Raw genomic sequence first — 19,977 nt, forward strand, 5'->3', positions numbered from 1 at the left:
CTCAGGCTACTACTATGAGCCCTGCACAGGCTGCCTCCTTCTGAGGCGCAGGATCCCGGTAGCCGGAACACCGACGGAGTAAGGACCTTATGCTTTACTTCAGAGACCGGCAAGACAGCTAATTTCACGTTACCTGTCCGCCCCTACACCCAGGAGGCACGGTGGCAACCCTTAGAGGCTGGGGCATGATAGAGTCCCTATAAACCGCCTCAAGCCACCAGTCATATGGGTTTTTCCTATCCTATCCGGGGGACAGAGAAAGACAGAACATCTACAACAGTTGTGAGGGCCTTATGAAAAGCTTAGCAGTAAGGGATTACAACACCACGGCGCTAGAGGAAGGCTTTCATTTCCACCTGGACAAGGGGACTCTGGACTTGCCTCCAAACCGGCCGGACTCTGCCTGCCCTGTGATCTGGTGCCCTGGACTGTGGATGCTGAAGTCTTCAGTAAAGGTAAAGAGACTGCAACCTTGTGTCCTCGTTCTTCTCTGCGCCTCTCACCATTCACCATCTACACATTGGGAAGCCCTGGGGATACACTTCACCTGTGGGAAGGTATACCATCTAGCTGCCATAACATCACCCCAGCGGACCCCTAAAGCAGCGTCGGTCACCCTGATCGAATACCACAGGTGGCGTCACAAACACTAACTTTATCCCTTTGAAGACCTTTCCATTTTACACGACGTCCCAGGGCCACGGACCGGGTCAGCCACCGTGACATCCCCCTGTGAAAAGCAGGACCCGGTACCGAGTACCCCACGGCCCCATGGGGGCGCTCCATAATAGTGCGGTCATCTTCTGAGGTTCCCCCCACTATTAGGGCGCGTCACCGAATTGTAATGAAGGTTACCTGGTTAGGGGCCCACTCAGAAGCTTCGCCCCCCCGAACCAAAACTCTAGCTACGCCTCTGTGTACACTGCTTTGGTGTATGCTGACTTTAATAAACCAGCAGGTGTTTCACTACCAAGGCATTCCTTAGTCTACCTGAAGAAACAGCTAAGAGACTGTCAGCCCCTCACATAAGCTATGTGGCTGCTCATACTGGGTATAGGAAACGATGTTGCAGCCCATACTGTATATAAGAGGCTTTGTGGAGGTTCATATTGAATATAGGTGGCTATGTGGGAGCTCATTCTGTATATAGGAGGCTGGAGCTGAATTTATTATTGATTCTTTATTAGGTAGCAAGATTTATATAATTTATCAATAGCACAATCAGAACAGAAATATACCTTTTATGTACCTGCATGTAAGAGGGTCTGTTTTTGTGTTTGTCTTTCAACTCTGTCATGCACCTCACTTCGGGATGATGCATGAATAGAGGTGAACTCAGTAGAGTTCAAGCAACTTTACTCTGACTGTCGCCCAAAACATAATAGTTAAAAGAAGAGACATTCTGCCTAGTGGTTTTGGTCAAATATGTGTGCACAGCTTGGTGGACTGCAGTCTAGCACTTAAAGGGATTGTACACGCTTTGCATGAAAGTCTGCAGTCTCTCTAGACTTGTGAATTTACACAGCGCATATCGCTCTCCATCAGGATTCTCCAGTTAAGGCGCCAGAAGTGGATGGACATATGGCTGCAAGTCTGTGATGTCCATACTCACGGTCACATTTAGAATAGACGTGCCCAGCCTTGCTCAATACAAGTAAATTGTATATTAGACAAAATGTGGCCAGAAGTTTGCATATCGCATACTTGTGATCACATGACCTCCGGCACTAGCACCAGAGAATCCTGACAATGCTCCTCGTGCTTACTGTGAGGATTCACAAGTCTGCAGTCACATAGAGCCAATGCAGGCTTTCGTGTTGCATCTGGAAAACTTTGCTGATTACAAAGCAACTCACAGTTCTAGGGAAATGCTGGGCTCACTGACACTAGAACGCCCTGGAAGCAGTCCGCAACCAAAGGACTCTTTCACATCAGCCCATATTCAGGCTCTGATATTGGTCCATAACCACTTACAAGATGCTCAGGGCTCCTGATGACTACAGGATACCTTCTCTGGTAGCTTCAAGCTACTTTTTTTGTATTTTATTTATTTATTTTAGATAAAGTGCAACAAAAATAAATAATATCAAATAATTAAAAAAAATATGTTTATTTATTATAAAACATATACATTACAAAAACATTATTAGTTACCGCTTGGAGTAGAAAATAGTGGATATATATTTGACGTACGACATTTTACATTCCAAAGACATACTGATAGGGAATTTAGATTTTGAGCCCCGTCGGGGGACAGCGATGATAATGTGTGCAAAATTGTAAAGCGCTGCGGAATATGTTAGCGCTATATGCAAATAAAGATTATTATTTATTATTATTTATTTTACAGGAGAATGACAAGTAACTATAGGACCTCAAAACTGGCTGCGGCCTCTATAGCTGCTATACTTGCTGCCCAGGTAGTGTATTTATCCTCCTGAAATTTTATATGAGATTTATAAGTTGGTCCTGGGGCAAAAGGAACACATTTGCCTCCTTACCTTGTGTTTGAAATTCATTCTCCCTTAAAGGGAACCTGTCGCTATGAAATTACAGTTCAATCTGCAGACATTGTGTTATAAAGAAGGGGGAGCAGAGCAGATTGGTATATAGTTTTGCGAGAAAAGATTCAATATAACCTGTATTTTCAGAAATTAATCTTCTGCTAATTCTGGGATTTTGAGTCCAGTGGGCGATCCCATCAGTGACTGACAGCTATATCTCTATGCACACTTATACAGAGTTGGCTGTCAGTCAATGATAGGACTGCTCACTGGACTGAAGATCCCAGAAAGAACAGAGGTTTAAGGGTATGCGCCCACGCTGCGGATTTCTCTGCAGCGGATTTGGAAAATCCGCAGTGCAAAACCACTGCGGTTTTCACTGCGGATTTTCTTGCGGTTTCTTCTGCGGATTCTTCTGCGGGTTTTCACCAGCACTTTCCTATTGGTGCTGGTTGAAACCCACTTCAGAATCCGCACAAACAATTGACATGCTGCGGAAAATAATCCGCAGCGTTTCCGCGCGGCTTTTTCCGCAGCATGTGCACAGCGTTTTTTTTGTTCCCTTAGGTTTACATGGTACTGTAAACTTTGGGAAAACTGCTGCGGATTCGCAGCGGCCAAATCCGCTGCGGATCCGCAGCAAAATCCGCAGCGTGTGCACACAGCCTAAATGGATAAAACAAAATTATACTGAATATTTTCTCACAAAATTATAGCACAATCTACTCCGTTCCCCCGGCTCTTTATCTTGGTGACTGCAGATTGGATTGTAATTTCATGGTGATAGCTTCCCTTTAACAATTGAGATAAAAAGGTAAACATATTTTAACCTAATATAGGCATGTACACCAAGGTTACTTTTCTCATTGCCCTTAGATTCAATTCAGAAACTGCAGATTTGAGAATTTTGCATCACAAATTTACATTACTTTGTATGTGAGCGAAACACATCTGCAGTATGCACATTATATTGTGAAATGCAATATATTCATTATGGATTTCACCCATTTAATGTACCGTACATGATGAATATTGGTATATTCAGATGTTGTCGAATTCTGAAACCTAGATCCACTAAGAGCCCTGAAAACTTACTAGTTGTTATTTGTAACATCTGTTTATGGGCTGTGTGTGGAATCGCAGCTTGTCCCCATTGAAGAAAATAAGGAAGACCCGCAATACAAGGTACGGCCAGCAGTGAGTGTTTCGGGAAATAAGCCGACCCTTATGTAATCTCAGGCAAGCCATTAAATATTAAATAAATAATACAATAAGTAGTTATAAATACATAAATACATATACAAATATTATAGAGCAGGACCTGTTCATACAATTTACTGTTATGTTAAACATGTTTTCTTACTTTTGAAAACTTTTTTCAATAATGTTTACATTTTCCATTAAAGTTTATATTTCGTACACTGTTATTGACAGCATTAATTTGTTTTGCCAGCAAGGTCCATAGACTCTGCATGATCCATGGGTGTCAAACCCCAGGGACCCCACTAAATAGCTGAACAAAGTAAGCTACGGCTCCTTCAGTCTGGTGGTCTTTATGTGAACTACACCTAATGGTGCAGTCATCCGGCTGTATAACATGGTCGACGATCACTTCACAATGCTTGTACTGGCTGGTGGCTCTCCTGACCCGAGCGTGACCGATTGTATTTCGACACAGCTCAGTAGAGCCGCCGGCCAGTCCGTGCATTGTGGTGCGATCATCGCCTGTGTTATACAGCCCCCTGACTGCGCCATAAGGCTGAATTTAGACATTTCTGTTTCAATGTCGGTGCGTATACCTAATGCCAGGACCGACTGCACGTCTTCTCACCTGAACACAATGGCCTCATATATACCTATGAGGCTGTTAGTTAAGGTCAGGGTAAACCGCGATCGAACCAGGCATTGCAGTGAAATAGGGATGTCTGAAATCAGCCTGAGGATTATAAAAACCAAACCACATTGTAATATGTATTAATTTGTACAGCTAAACATGTCACAACTGTAAAGAGAATACATTCCTTATGTCTTAGTAACATAACAAGTATAAACATAATCCAACATTGAAATCCATGAGCGCATATAAGATGATCTTCTTCTGGGAAGGTAGAAGCAATATTTTAAACTGTTTCCTCATTTTTCTGCCTGTTAAGTAAAAAGTTTTTGAAATGTTAGAAAAATGACATATGTATATTTTGCTTTGCGATAATGCACATTGAATATACTTAGTATATGGTAAAAACCAGTCTATTTATCATTATTTCTTATGCACTTTTCCATCTACTTTTTAAAGGGAACCTGTCATGCCCGATAACGTAATTAACCTGAAGATATAAGGTTAATCTGAAGGCTAATAGTGTTATGAAGGTGCCAGGCCGCAGTACTGAAAATGTGGCTCCCCGGGAGGGAATGACCTTTATTTGTTTTGGGAGCAGCCAGCTTTCAGTCATGAAGGCATGCCCAGAGAAATTACAGTCACCACTCACAACACCAAGAGCGGTTGCTGTAACCACATCCCAAAACTGCTTGGCAGATTGCTCTGTACTGATGCTGAGCCGGCTGTCAATCGGTGCCGTGGCGTGCTTACAGCTGACCCCTCAGTGCCGTGAGTGTTGGCTGCAAGTGGTCCGGATACGCTTCCATGACTGAAAGCCAGTGGAGAAATAAAGTTAATGTTCTCCCGGGTGCTGCACTTTCAGTAAAGTGGCCAGTCACCTGTTATGTCTGCTAATGAAAGGTGTAATGAAGGCAATCCAGAGACACAGTGTGCCTAGCAATCAGAGCGCACACAGTGATCTGACAAATACCCAAAAACAAAGAACGAGCTCTGAGACGTGGAAACTCTGTAGACTGCACACCTACCTATCCTAAACACAACTAAAAGCGGCTGTGGATTGCGCCTAGCAACTACCTATGCAACTCGGCACAGCCTAAGAAACTAGCTAGCCTGAAGATAGAAAAATAGGCCTGACTTGCCCCCAGAGAAATACCCCAAAGGAAAAGGCAGCCCCCCACATATAATGACTGTGAGTAAGATGAAAAGACAAAACGTAGGGATGAAATAGATTCAGCAAAGTGGGGCCCGATAATCTTAGACAGAGCGAGGATAGTAAAGCGAACTTTGCAGTCTACAAAAAACCCTAAAGCAAAAACCACGCAAAGGGGGCAAAAAAGAGCCACCGTGCCGAACTAACGGCACGGCGGTACACCCTTTGCTTCTCAGAGCTACCAGCAAAACAAGAGACAAGCTGGACAGAAAAAAAGCAACAAAATAGCAAAAAAGCACTTAGCTATACAGAGCAGCAGGACACAGGAACAATCAGGAGAAGCTCAGATCCAACACTGGAACATTGACAAGGAGCAGGGATAGCAGCATCAGGCGGAGTTAAGTAACGAAGCAGTTAACGAGCTCACCAGAACACCTGAGGGAAGAAGCTCAGAAGCTGCAGTACCACTTGTGACCACAGGAGTGAATTCAGCCACAGAATTCACAACAGTACCCCCCCCTTGAGGAGGGGTCACCGAACCCTCACCAGAGCCCCCAGGCCGACCAGGATGAGCCGCATGAAAGGCACGAACAAGATCGGGAGCATGAACATCAGAGGCAAAAACCCAGGAATTATCTTCCTGAGCATAACCCTTCCATTTAACCAGATACTGGAGTTTCCGTCTAGAAACACGAGAATCCAAAATCTTCTCCACAATATACTCCAATTCCCCCTCCACCAAAACCGGGGCAGGAGGCTCAACAGATGGAACCATAGGTGCCACGTATCTCCGCAACAACGACCTATGGAATACATTATGTATGGAAAAGGAGTCTGGGAGGGTCAAACGAAAAGACACAGGATTGAGAACCTCAGAAATCCTATACGGACCAATAAAACGAGGTTTAAATTTAGGAGAGGAAACCTTCATAGGAATATGACGAGAAGATAACCAAACCAGATCCCCAACACGAAGTCGGGGACCCACACGGCGTCTGCGATTAGCGAAAAGTTGAGCCTTCTCCTGGGACAAGGTCAAATTGTCCACTACCTGAGTCCAGATCTGCTGCAACCTGTCCACCACAGAATCCACACCAGGACAGTCCGAAGACTCAACCTGTCCTGAAGAGAAACGAGGATGGAACCCAGAATTGCAAAAAAATGGAGAAACCAAGGTAGCCGAGCTGGCCCGATTATTAAGGGCGAACTCAGCCAACGGCAAAAAGGACACCCAATCATCCTGGTCTGCAGAAACAAAACATCTCAGATATGTTTCCAAGGTCTGATTGGTTCGTTCGGTCTGGCCATTAGTCTGAGGATGGAAAGCCGAGGAAAAGGATAGGTCAATGCCCATCCTACCACAAAAGGCTCGCCAAAACCTTGAAACAAACTGGGAACCTCTGTCAGAAACAATATTCTCAGGAATGCCATGCAACCGAACCACATGCTGAAAGAACAAAGGCACCAAATCAGAGGAGGAAGGCAATTTAGCCAAGGGCACCAGATGGACCATTTTAGAAAAGCGATCACAGACCACCCAAATGACTGACATCTTTTGAGAAACGGGAAGGTCAGAAATGAAATCCATCGAAATATGTGTCCAAGGCCTCTTTGGGACCGGCAAGGGCAAAAGCAACCCACTGGCACGAGAACAGCAGGGCTTAGCCCTAGCACAAATCCCACAGGACTGCACAAAAGTACGTACATCCCGTGACAGAGATGGCCACCAGAAGGATCTAGCCACTAACTCTCTGGTACCAAAGATTCCAGGATGACCAGCCAACACCGAACAATGAAGTTCAGAGATAAGTTTATTAGTCCACCTATCAGGGACGAACAGTTTCTCCGCTGGACAACGATCAGGTTTATTCGCCTGAAATTTTTGCAGCACCTGCCGCAAATCAGGGGAGATGGCAGACACAATGACTCCTTCCTTGAGGATACCCGCTGGCTCAGATAAACCCGGAGAGTCGGGCACAAAACTCCTAGACAGAGCATCCGCCTTCACATTTTTAGAGCCCGGAAGGTACGAAATCACAAAGTCGAAGCGGGCAAAAAATAACGACCAACGGGCCTGTCTAGGATTCAAGCGCTTGGCAGACTCGAGATAAGTCAAGTTCTTATGATCAGTCAATACCACCACGCGATGCTTAGCTCCTTCAAGCCAATGGCGCCATTCCTCGAATGCCCACTTCATGGCCAGCAACTCTCGGTTGCCCACATCATAATTACGCTCAGCGGGCGAAAACTTCCTGGAAAAGAAAGCACATGATTTCATCACTGAGCAATCAGAACCTCTCTGTGACAAAACCGCCCCTGCTCCAATCTCAGAAGCATCAACCTCGACCTGGAACGGAAGAGAAACATCTGGCTGACACAACACAGGGGCAGAACAAAAACGACGCTTCAATTCCTGAAAAGCTTCCACAGCAGCAGAAGACCAATTAACCAAATCAGCACCCTTCTTGGTCAAATCGGTCAATGGTTTGGCAATGCTAGAAAAATTACAGATGAAGCGACGATAAAAATTAGCAAAGCCCAGGAACTTTTGCAGACTTTTCAGAGATGTCGGCTGAATCCAATCCTGGATGGCTTGGACCTTAACAGGATCCATCTCGATAGTAGAAGGGGTAAAGATGAACCCCAAAAATGAAACTTTCTGCACACCGAAGAGACACTTAGATCCCTTCACAAACAAAGAATTAGCACGCAGGACCTGAAAAACCATTCTGACCTGCTTCACATGAGACTCCCAATCATCTGAGAAGATCAAAATGTCATCCAAGTAAACAATCAGGAATTTATCCAGATACTCACGGAAGATGTCATGCATAAAAGACTGAAACACAGATGGAGCATTGGCAAGTCCGAACGGCATCACTAGATACTCAAAATGACCCTCGGGCGTATTGAATGCAGTTTTCCATTCATCTCCTTGCCTGATTCTCACCAGATTATACGCACCACGAAGATCTATCTTAGTGAACCAACTAGCCCCCTTAATCCGAGCAAACAAGTCAGATAACAATGGCAAGGGATACTGAAATTTAACAGTGATCTTATTAAGAAGGCGGTAATCAATACACGGTCTCAGCGAACCATCCTTCTTGGCTACAAAGAAGAACCCTGCTCCCAGTGGTGATGATGATGGGCGAATATGTCCCTTCTCCAGGGATTCCTTCACATAACTGCGCATAGCGGCGTGTTCGGGCACGGATAAATTAAATAATCGACCTTTAGGGAATTTACTACCAGGAATCAAATTGATAGCACAATCACAATCCCTATGCGGAGGTAGGGCATCGGACTTGGGCTCTTCAAATACCTCCTGATAATCAGACAAGAACTCTGGGACCTCAGAAGGGGTGGATGACGAAATCGACAAAAATGGAACATCACCATGTACCCCCTGACAACCCCAGCTGGATACCGACATGGAATTCCAATCCAATACTGGATTATGGGTTTGTAGCCATGGCAACCCCAACACGACTACATCATGCAGATTATGTAGCACCAGAAAGCGAATAACTTCCTGATGTGCAGGAGCCATGCACATGGTCAGCTGGGCCCAGTACTGAGGTTTATTCTTGGCCAAAGGTGTAGCATCAATTCCTCTCAATGGAATAGGACACCGCAAAGGCTCCAAGAAAAACCCACAACGTTTAGCATAATCCAAATCCATCAGATTCAGGGCAGCGCCTGAATCCACAAACGCCATGACAGAAAACGACGACAAAGAGCATATCAAGGTAATGGACAGAAGGAATTTGGACTGTACAGTACCAATGACGGCAGACCTAGCGGACCGCTTAGTGCGCTTAGGACAATCAGAAATAGCATGAGTGGAATCACCACAGTAGAAACACAGCCCATTCAGACGTCTGTATTCCTGCCGTTCAACTCTGGTCATAGTCCTATCGCACTGCATAGGCTCAGGTTTAACCTCAGGCAATACCGCCAAATGGTGCACAGATTTACGCTCGCGCAAGCGTCGACCGATTTGAATGGCCAAAGACAAAGACTCATTCAAACCAGCAGGCATAGGAAAACCCACCATGACATCCTTAAGAGCCTCAGAGAGACCCTTTCTGAACAAAGCTGCCAGCGCAGATTCATTCCACTGAGTGAGTACTGACCATTTCCTAAATTTCTGACAATATACTTCTATATCATCCTGACCCTGGCACAAAGCCAGCAAATTTCTCTCAGCCTGATCCACTGAATTAGGCTCATCGTACAGCAATCCGAGCGCCAGGAAAAACGCATCGACACTACTCAATGCAGGGTCTCCTAGCGCAAGAGAAAATGCCCAGTCTTGAGGGTCGCCGCGCAAAAAAGAAATAATAATCAAAACCTGTTGAATAGGATTACCAGAAGAATGAGGTTTCAAGGCCAGAAATAGCTTACAATTATTTTTGAAACTTAGAAACTTTGTTCTATCTCCAAAAAACAAATCAGGAATAGGAATTCTTGGTTCTAACATAGATTTCCGATCAATAGCATCTTGAATCTTCTGTACATTTAAAACGAGATTATCCATTGAAGAGCACAGACCCTGAATATCCATGTCCACACCTGTGTCCAGAATCACCCAAATGTCTAGGGGAAAAAAAAAAAATGAACACAGAGCAGAGAAAAAAAAAAAAAATGATGTCAGAACTTTTTCTTTCCCTCTATTGAGAATCTTTAGTTGGCTCCTTGTACTGTTATGTCTGCTAATGAAAGGTGTAATGAAGGCAATCCAGAGACACAGTGTGCCTAGCAATCAGAGCGCACACAGTGATCTGACAAATACCCAAAAACAAAGAACGAGCTCTGAGACGTGGAAACTCTGTAGACTGCACACCTACCTATCCTAAACACAACTAAAAGCGGCTGTGGATTGCGCCTAGCAACTACCTATGCAACTCGGCACAGCCTAAGAAACTAGCTAGCCTGAAGATAGAAAAATAGGCCTGACTTGCCCCCAGAGAAATACCCCAAAGGAAAAGGCAGCCCCCCACATATAATGACTGTGAGTAAGATGAAAAGACAAAACGTAGGGATGAAATAGATTCAGCAAAGTGGGGCCCGATAATCTTAGACAGAGCGAGGATAGTAAAGCGAACTTTGCAGTCTACAAAAAACCCTAAAGCAAAAACCACGCAAAGGGGGCAAAAAAGAGCCACCGTGCCGAACTAACGGCACGGCGGTACACCCTTTGCTTCTCAGAGCTACCAGCAAAACAAAAGACAAGCTGGACAGAAAAAAAGCAACAAAATAGCAAAAAAGCACTTAGCTATACAGAGCAGCAGGACACAGGAACAATCAGGAGAAGCTCAGATCCAACACTGGAACATTGACAAGGAGCAGGGATAGCAGCATCAGGCGGAGTTAAGTAACGAAGCAGTTAACGAGCTCACCAAAACACCTGAGGGAAGAAGCTCAGAAGCTGCAGTACCACTTGTGACCACAGGAGTGAATTCAGCCACAGAATTCACAACAGTCACCTTCATAGCACTATTAATCTGCAGATTATACCCTGTGTATCTGAACCCACCCTCAAGGGAATCTGTTAGGTCCTGATCACTATATAAGTAAAAGCAAATCATGTTCGAGGTGATAATTAGCATCCTGAGCATGTGATGCACCACGTCCGGGGCCTCCACTCATGTCCCCATCTGCTTGGACGTTCCTGCTTGAATGATCCAACCCTGGTAGTATTGCTGTGAGTTCCTCATTTCATACACTTGGCTATCTTACTGGTGGCTTTTTCTTCTTATGGGTGGCTATTGGTTATCCTTTCATTAGCTAGCCCATGCCTCATCAATCCGCTGTTCACAGTGTTTCTCATCACAGTTTAGGTTAGGTTCGGGTCCTTTTGTGGTATCCCGACTGCAGGGGTTCCTCATGCTGGATTTGCAGAATTGAACTTTTAGGCCCTCATTTGGGTCTTATGGGTCAAATTAGGGACTTAGTCCTAACTTATTCTTATATATTAATGTATTTATCAGTCATATAGACTCCAGGGTGCACTTGACAATATTCATCATGAGCCACATTGCTTTACTGCTGTAGGGTTGTTATATACAAATTGCACCCTGTTGAATTTCGTCTTTTGCAGGGGGTTTTGAGTGGTTGTACCTATATGTTTTTACTTACGTTTTATGTCACGTTTTGCAATTTTGTGCCTATAAAGATTATTATTTTTATTTGATTGTTTTTGGTGTAGTGTGCATGCATTACAGTAGTGCTTTTCTCTTCTTTGCTTTGCCACATTTCCACTGTCCAGTTGATTGACGTCCTGCTCACCCCACTCACAGTCAGCTGGACAGTGGACACGATTGACGGGTGGCCACACCCATGACTGATCGGTGCTGTGCCATGCCCCAATGCAGCACAATTATAACACTGATTCCTCCTTTCAACGCTGACTGCTACCTGTGACAGACACAAGCTTTGGATGATAATGATCACATTTGTTATTCTCTGCTTTTACTTACATAGGGTCCCCTTAATGGGGTTATTTTAACCCCATTAGCTAAAACCTGATCAACTGATCCCCCTACACTGTGAGCAGCACATTTTCAGGCCAAAAATGTTGGCGTTGTTTGCAGTGATAACAAGTAACACATTATCAGCAATTCTTTGCAGATGCAACTAAAATGGAGCACAGCAACAAATGACAAATGGTGACGGGTATCTTACTTTTCCAATAGATTCTTGATTAGTTTTTCTACCCAAGGGGTTGATGGATCCACACAAATCCTGGTTCCACTTTTAAGAGTAATTCTGAAAATAAAACGAGACACATATTTTATGTACAGTAATTTCGATAAATGTCTCACTATAATAAAGGATGAATTTTGACTTTTATGGGTTCCAATAGAGTTCTAGTCCCCTTCCTCTCTCAAGAGGATACTTGTATTTTAAAATTCCCGGAGGAGCACTGCATGGCCTATAAGTCTCCTTACACCGGCCTGGCACTCTTCACACGGAGAAAGATTTCCCGTTAGACCTTATGATTAAAATTACATGTTGATTGTATATGGATTCATGATTCCTATGGAAATGCTTCTCTTGTGTGGTATTCTCCTTATGTGAATGACAATGTGGACACTCTGCACTATACCAGTATCTTAGGCCTCTTTCACACTTCCATCTTTCATTTTCCGTCATAATGCGTCGTTTTGTGAAAAAAAAAGGATCCTGTGAATTTGCCTGCAGGATGCGTTTTTTTCTCATAGACTTGTATTAGCGATGGATTGCGACGCATGGCCACACGTTTCATCCGTCGTGCACTGGATCCGTCGGAATTTGTTGACATCTGGAAAAAACGTTCAATGAAACGTTTTTTGTCTGCGTCGGAAAAACGTGCCATGACGGATCCTGCGGCATACGTCGTTGGCTAGAATTTGAAGCCTATGGACGCAGGATCCGTCGTGGTACGTCACATGACGGAATCCAGTGCTGGATTCCATTTTTTTACACTGAGCATGCTCCAAATCAGTATTTAGTAGCTAATTGGCCAGTCAGCCCCAAATCTATATAAACCTGCCATGTAGCTTCATTCCTCATTGTGCCAGCAAGAAGCCTACAGAAGCATACAAGCAAGAAGCCTGCCAGCAACCTGCCTGATGGATAGATGCATAGATGGTTACAATATTTTCTATAACGCCTTCCATTTCTGCCACTTGCTTTAAACCCTCTCAAAGATCGGATGTTAAAACACTCAATATATAGGTTTCCATTATTTTCCAGTAGCCAATCACATTTGGGAGCCTCCCATTTGGAGGTAAGGAAAACGGATTTGTCAAAAAAAAACGGATGAAACGGATGGAAAAAACGGATAAGACGGCCGTCGATGCGTCGCTCCGACGCATTGTGACGGCCACCAGATGATGGAAGTGTGAAAGAGGCCTTAAGCTACTTTCACACTTGCGTCGGTACGGGTCCGTTGTGAAATTTGTGCACGACGTGGGCAGCGGATGCAGTTTTTCAACGTATGCGCTGCCCATTCTGAAGTCCGGGGAGGAGGGGGCGGAGTTTTGGCTGCACATGCGCGGTAGAAAATGGCAGACCCAACGGACAAAAAAAGTTCTCTTGAACGTTTTTTCGTGGTGACGGTCCGCCAAAACACGACGGATCCGTTGCACGATGGACGAGACGTGTGGCCATCCGTCACTATCCGTCGCTAATACAAGTCTATGGGCAAAAAACGCATCCTGCGGGCACATTTGCAGGATCCATTTTTTGCCCAAAACGACAGATTGCGACGGATTCAAAAAAACTTTTATGTGAAAGTAGCCTTAGTAAAATGTTTGTAGCCACATTTGCTATCATATGACCATGACGCACATTTATATCCAGTTGAAGAAAATAGTGATGGTTCCTACTGACTGACAGTGCATGTTGTCTAGATTTTCCGAAGTGAGGAACCCCCTTTACATAAAGATGATCAAGATTTACGACTTCTATTGCTACTGTTTAGAATAGCATCTTGTAAAACCCTGTCTATATGTCCTATAAGGGCAAAAGTTGTCATAGAGAAGGGGTCTCTGCTGAAAGAAAGTCACACCCCTCTCAATTTAAAATAAGCTTAGGGGGTAGATTTTCAGCGACATTTGTTTCCAACCCATTGATCTTAAAAGCTCATTTGCATATTAAGAAAAATTTTCATTTCTCGAGAATAGGACAAGAGAACACAGATATCAAGGTATCGTTTTATTCAACTTTCTATTACCTTTATGCCCATATAGACGGCTTTGGAGGATCAATGTCACTAACAGATTCCTTTTAATGCTCAGCTTGCAGAAAATAAATATACTGCTGCTGTATGCAAGAAATGTAACATTTTCATCTGTATATAAAATACTCACATCACTTCAGTATTTTTGCAGGAGGGACCACTGGGTATAAGTTCCAAGCTTTTCATGTCTTTAATTGGTTTCTCTGGCTTTCCAACATTGATACATTGGCATCTTAGCTCTGTTGCTGATCTTGCTAAAGACATAGCTAAAATTTTGAGAAATTATATATAATTATTTTTTTTTATGTATACCGTGGACAAGAAAGTTTGCATAAATGGTATTATTTTAGATCTCCACAGTCACCAGTAGAGGGCGCTTATAAGCCTACTGCATTAGTACTGAGTTCAATGTACTTACAGTCATTATGCTGCCAGCTCTTAGTTTCCCTGAGGGACACAATTTTATTTTATTTTTTTCATACTAATTCGAAACAGATCATGCCATTCTCCTCCAAAGTCTGTTGGCAGCGGTACTGTAGTGCAAAAGCTGTAAGGTTCTATACACAAGGAGCTTTACAGTGCCCGTGCACTACCGTACCGGCTCCGTGCCAGTATCCAGAATACTAATATGAATCTTTGCATTGCATTTCCCATTGATCACCATGTTCACAACATGTTCAGCATACAGGTATAAACTGTGGCGTACAAGCCTCAGTAGTAAACAGTGGACTACGCCTTCCATTGACCCATATAAAAAGATATATAAAATATTTTTTTTGTAATACAATTATATTTAATACATTGACTTTGCTTTTGAAAGGGATCTATCAGAATTATCCACTCCATCTTCCCCACTCCCCCCAAAAACCTTGTCTATATGGCCATATTACCCTCTGAAAGATAATTTCATCCACACATTTACTGATGCAATCTGTTGCTCCTTAAAGAAATACTTCTATAATTCATATGCAAATGAGGCTTAAGTGCTCTGGGAGTGTCAGAGCACTTCCCAAACCTCTTCCTGCCTTGCTTTATTGCCTCCTTGTCCTACTTTCCTCAGCTTGACTACCAGCTCACTGGCTTAACTACATAGCAGAGGAGCTGCCAGCACAGCAGTGGATGGTGGGTCTGGGGAGGCAGGGTCTTAGGGAGTGCTTTGATACTCCCAGAGCGCTTAAGTCTTATTTGTCTATGAATTAAAACAATGATTTTTCAGTCAGAAAACAACAGATTGCATCAGTAAAAGTACACAGGACATTAGTACACAGGACATTATCTTTCATTGAGAGACATGGCCACAGATTACCTTTAAATGTAGTCAAGGCAAGAATATACCGATACATAGTGTGTATATACGGTGACATATATATATATATATATATACTAGCTATTGAACCCGTTCTACGCCCGGGTGGCGAGCATTTATATTGGTATATGGTCTCCATCCTTGTATGTGCTGCTCCATCCTGCATCCCCATCCTGTCATGTGCTGCACCCATCCTGCGTCCCCATCCTGTCATGTGCTGCACCCATCCTCCATCCCCATCCTGCGTCCCCATCCTGTCATGTGCTGCACCCATCCTGCGTCCCCATCCTGGTATGTGCTGCACCCATCCTGTCATGTGCTGCACCCATCCTGGTATGTGCTGCACCCATCCTGCGTCCCCATCCTGTCATGTGCTGCACCCATCCTGCGTCCCCATCCTGTCATGTGCTGCTCCCATCCTGCGCCCCCGTTCTGTCATGTGCTGCTCCATCCTGCGCCCCCATTCTGTCATGTGCTGCACCCATCCTGCGTCCCCATCCTGCATCCCCATCCTGTCATGTGCTGCACCCATCCTGGTATGTGCTGCACCCATCCTGCGTCCCCATCCTGTCATGTGCTGCACCCATCCTGCGCCCCCGTTCTGTCATGTGCTGCTCCATCCTGCGCCCCCATTCTGTCATGTGCTGCACCCATCCTGCGTCCCCATCCTGCATCCCCATCCTGTCATGTGCTTCACACATCCTGCGTCCCCATCCTGGTATGTGCTGCACCCATCCTGCGTCCCCATCCTGCGTCCCCATCCTGTCATGTGCTGCACCCATCCTGCGTCCCCATCCTGTCATGTGCTGCGCCCATCCTGCGTCCCCATCCTGTCATGTGCTGCACCCATCCTGCGTCCCCATCCTGTCATGTGCTGCACCCATCCTGCGTCCCCATCATGTCATGTGCTGCACCCATCCTGCGTCCCCATCCTGTCATGTGCTGCACCCATCCTGCGTCCCCATCCTGGTATGTGCTGCACCCATCCTGCGCCCCCATCCTGTCATGTGCTGCTCCCATCCTGCGTCCCCATCCTGTCATGTGCTGCACCCATCCTGCGTCCCCATCCTGGTATGTGCTGCACCCATCCTGCGTCCCCATCCTGTCATGTGCTGCACCCATCCTGCGTCCCCATCCTGGTATGTGCTGCACCCATCCTGCGTCCCCATCCTGCGTCCCCATCCTGCGTCCCCATCCTGTCATGTGCTGCACCCATCCGAGGGCCTGAGCAGGCGGGGACACCGGCGCTGTGGGGGTCAGGTGCCGGTATCGCCGCCAGCTCAGGCCCCCCAGCACTTAGTATATTCACCTGTCCTGCGTTCCATCGCTGAGCGCCGCAATCTTCCCGGTCTCCTGGCTGTGACTGTTCAGTCAGAGGGCGGCGCCGGCGCGCATTAAGCGCGTCATCGCGCCCTCTGAACTGAAGGTTACAGGCCGAAGACCGGGAAGATGGCGGCGCTCAGCGATGGAACGGAGGACAGGTGAATATAGGCGATACTCACCCTCCTGGCGGTCCTTGCTTCTCTGTTGGAGATCGCGGTGTGTGTTCAGTGTGAACGCACACCGCGATCTCCCGGGAGCGTCACTCTGTGAGGCCCAGACTGCACCGGCGCTTGCGCCTGCGCAGTCTATAAAGGCTTCGGACAGAGTGACGCTCACAGCGTTATATTATAGATATATATATGTGTATGTATGTGTATATATATATATATGTGTGTGTATATATATATATATATATATATATACATATATATATATATATATATATATATACACACACAAAAGAATACTCTTGTGACATATCTTTGGGCAATGATGGATAATAGGAAAATTAGGTATATGTCAGTCTACTATCCCAAATGTGGTTATAGTCATATACAATATAAATTTCAACTCGACTGTAAATTTCAAATACAATTATATTAGAAATGATATAATATAGAAATAGGTCAAATCAAGTAAAAGAAAATGAAACATAAAAAATGAACTTATGAAAGAAAAAGAAAACTAACATTAATAATAACTTATTTAACATGGACATTAAATTAATTTATAAGAGTTGCCAAAAAAGTATACATTTTTTTCCCCAAAAATTGTTGTTTATGAACTGTGTCTGTTATTGCATTCACTTCCATCCCCAGCCCATGGAAAATAGTGATAAAACTTTTTAGAAAAAAATGGTTAATGCTGTTTTCCTAATCCTGGCATCTAGTTTCAGTGAATAAAGTAATTAGAAATATGTAGAAATAAACAATATGCACAATATTGGAAAATTATTTTTCTTAAATTCTCTAATTCTTCTATTTGTTTTTTTGTCTGTCCTACGCCTAAGAAAATAGAAATGGAAAAAGTACCTTCTGTTACAGTGGTGTAAAGCAGGAAGATGGCAAGAGTCGCACAGACTGTTTTAGCAAGCTTCATGGCTAAGTATACTTGGCAGACTTCTGAATTCCTTTCGCTTAGCTGAGTCCAAGATTATCTGTCTTCAATTTGCTCGTAACGTGAATTTATATAATAGATTCAGCACGGTCATTGTGACATCATATCATTACAACAACGTAAATTCCAAAATAAGTCACTTCCATAAGTTGGTCACATTTCTGAGTCACAAAGATATCTGCATTTACCATGATTTGTAATACTTAGTTCACAAATGCGTCACTAATTTTATTAACTGTGAATTAAAGAAATTCACAGATGAATTATTGACCTTTAAATGTGTATTGGGTCGTTAGATACAGTATTAATATTAACATAGCTGCCATCAGGAATTTCAGGGCCTTATACTGGCAAAACTTTCGGGCCCCTGTGAGACTTTGCCCAGGCTCCACCCCCAGCTCCACCTCCACCCCTCGAACCTTCCACAGACCCACTGCCACTCTTGGAAAAAATCTGACAATTAGAAACTGCACCAAATGGAAGAATGGGGAACTTTTATCCCCATTTTAAAGGGAACCTGTCACCCCGTTTTTTCAGATTGAGATATAAATACTGTTAAATAGGGCCTGCTCTGTGCGTTACAATAGTGTATGTAGTGTACCCTGATTCCCCACCGAGTTTGCATCTAGGCTTTGGGAAAATGGCCGCCGCGATCTCTTGTGCGCACACGCGGCATCCCGTGGCCATTTTCCTGAAGCCCCGTGCAGCAGAGCACTCCATCTGCGCACACGCGGCCCCAGGAAGATGGCCGCCCCCACCGATGACAGGGGGTGATAGCGCAGATCGCGCGCTGCTTGTTCACGTGCCCACATTGGATTAGTCACTTCAACATGCGCACACCACTACGCCACCAACGTAAAGCTGAGGAAGAAACAGCGCTGTGAACACGCCCACCCGACCTGACCAGCCTGATTGACAGGCGAAAACGGCGACTTTGGTAATGTATTTTGCAGCATAGGTGGGGAATCAGGGTACACTACATACACTATTGTAACGCACAGCGCAGGCCCTATTTAACAGTATTTATATCTCAATCTGAAAAAACGGGGTGACAGGTTCCCTTTAAAATGCAGCGGCAGGTAGGATGTCTGTCCGCAGCTCCATTTATGTTCTGTGGGGCTTTCAGAAAAAGTCAAGCGCAGCATGCAGACACTTAGGGAATGAATGGATCAGTGGTTGAGTTGCTCTTAAGCTCCATTCTAATAGGGATAAAAGTTCCACATTTTGTGTATTGGAGCAGGTCCCAGCAGTCAGACCCCCACCAATCAATAGCTTATCACTTATCCTCAGGCCACATTTACATGTTCAGTATTTTACATTACTTATTTGTAAGCTAAAATCAGGAGTGGAACAATCATAGGAAAAATATAATAGTCACCACCACTTCTGTATTTATCACCCACTCCTTGTTTTGGCTTACAAATACTGATGTAAAATGCTGATCAAATACTGAACGTGTGAATGTGCCTTAAGGATAGGCAATAAATTGTATAATTGCTACTGTCTAATAGTATTGATATCAGACAGAACATGTGACCTCCATACACAAAACAATCCACCATAGCAAGACCAATAATGCCACAGACTAGGGACAAATATCGCCACACCATTACCAGACTACATATTACCACCACATAGTGACTGAATAATACCACATTCAAGGAAAAATACCACCAAACTATGACCACATCACATATTACCACTACATAGTGACTGAATAATACCACTTACAGGGAGCAAATACCATCACACTATAGTAGATATAGAAAAACTGACTGAACAGCAATCTAGTCTGAACTGGTGCATAACCAAAATAGTCATATAGCAAACAGATCAATGGCTGCACTCAAAATTTACTGTGCTAGAGCAAGGAAATGTGCGATATATGAAATGGGAATAGCATAATGGCTTGTGAAATATATGAAAAATATGTGTTGTGTTGAGTGCAGCCATTGATCTATTTGCTATATGACTTTTTTGGTTATGCACCAGTTCAGACTAGATTGCTGT

The 19,977-nt window shown here is 44.3% G+C and overlaps 1 protein-coding gene across 1 annotated transcript; it reads right to left on the minus strand.

Moving 5' to 3' along the window:
• Nucleotides 1-2,082: 2,082 nt before the first annotated feature.
• Nucleotides 2,083-18,012, minus strand: LOC138658213 (interleukin-8-like). Its single transcript, XM_069745724.1, has 4 exons — nt 17,883-18,012; nt 14,353-14,488; nt 12,182-12,265; nt 2,083-4,649 (listed from the first exon to the last, which is right to left on the minus strand). Exons 1-4 carry the CDS (start codon nt 17,947-17,949, stop codon nt 4,625-4,627), a joined length of 312 nt encoding a protein of 103 aa, XP_069601825.1. The 5' UTR covers nt 17,950-18,012; the 3' UTR covers nt 2,083-4,624.
• Between the last annotated feature and the right edge of the window lie 1,965 nt (nt 18,013-19,977).

Source organism: Ranitomeya imitator, chromosome 1 (assembly GCF_032444005.1).
Source record: "Ranitomeya imitator isolate aRanImi1 chromosome 1, aRanImi1.pri, whole genome shotgun sequence".
NCBI lineage: Eukaryota > Metazoa > Chordata > Amphibia > Anura > Dendrobatidae > Ranitomeya > Ranitomeya imitator.

Coding starts and splice junctions, on each gene's coding strand:
- LOC138658213 (XM_069745724.1), bottom strand. CDS start 17,949: ATGAAGCTTGCTAAAACAGTCTGTGCGACTCTTGCCATCTTCCTGCTT. Junction 12,266..14,352: donor TGCAAAAATACTGAAGTGAT/GTGAGTATTTTA, acceptor TTTTATTTTCAG/AATTACTCTTAAAAGTGGAA. Junction 4,650..12,181: donor ATCAAGAATCTATTGGAAAA/GTAAGATACCCG, acceptor TTTACTTAACAG/GCAGAAAAATGAGGAAACAG.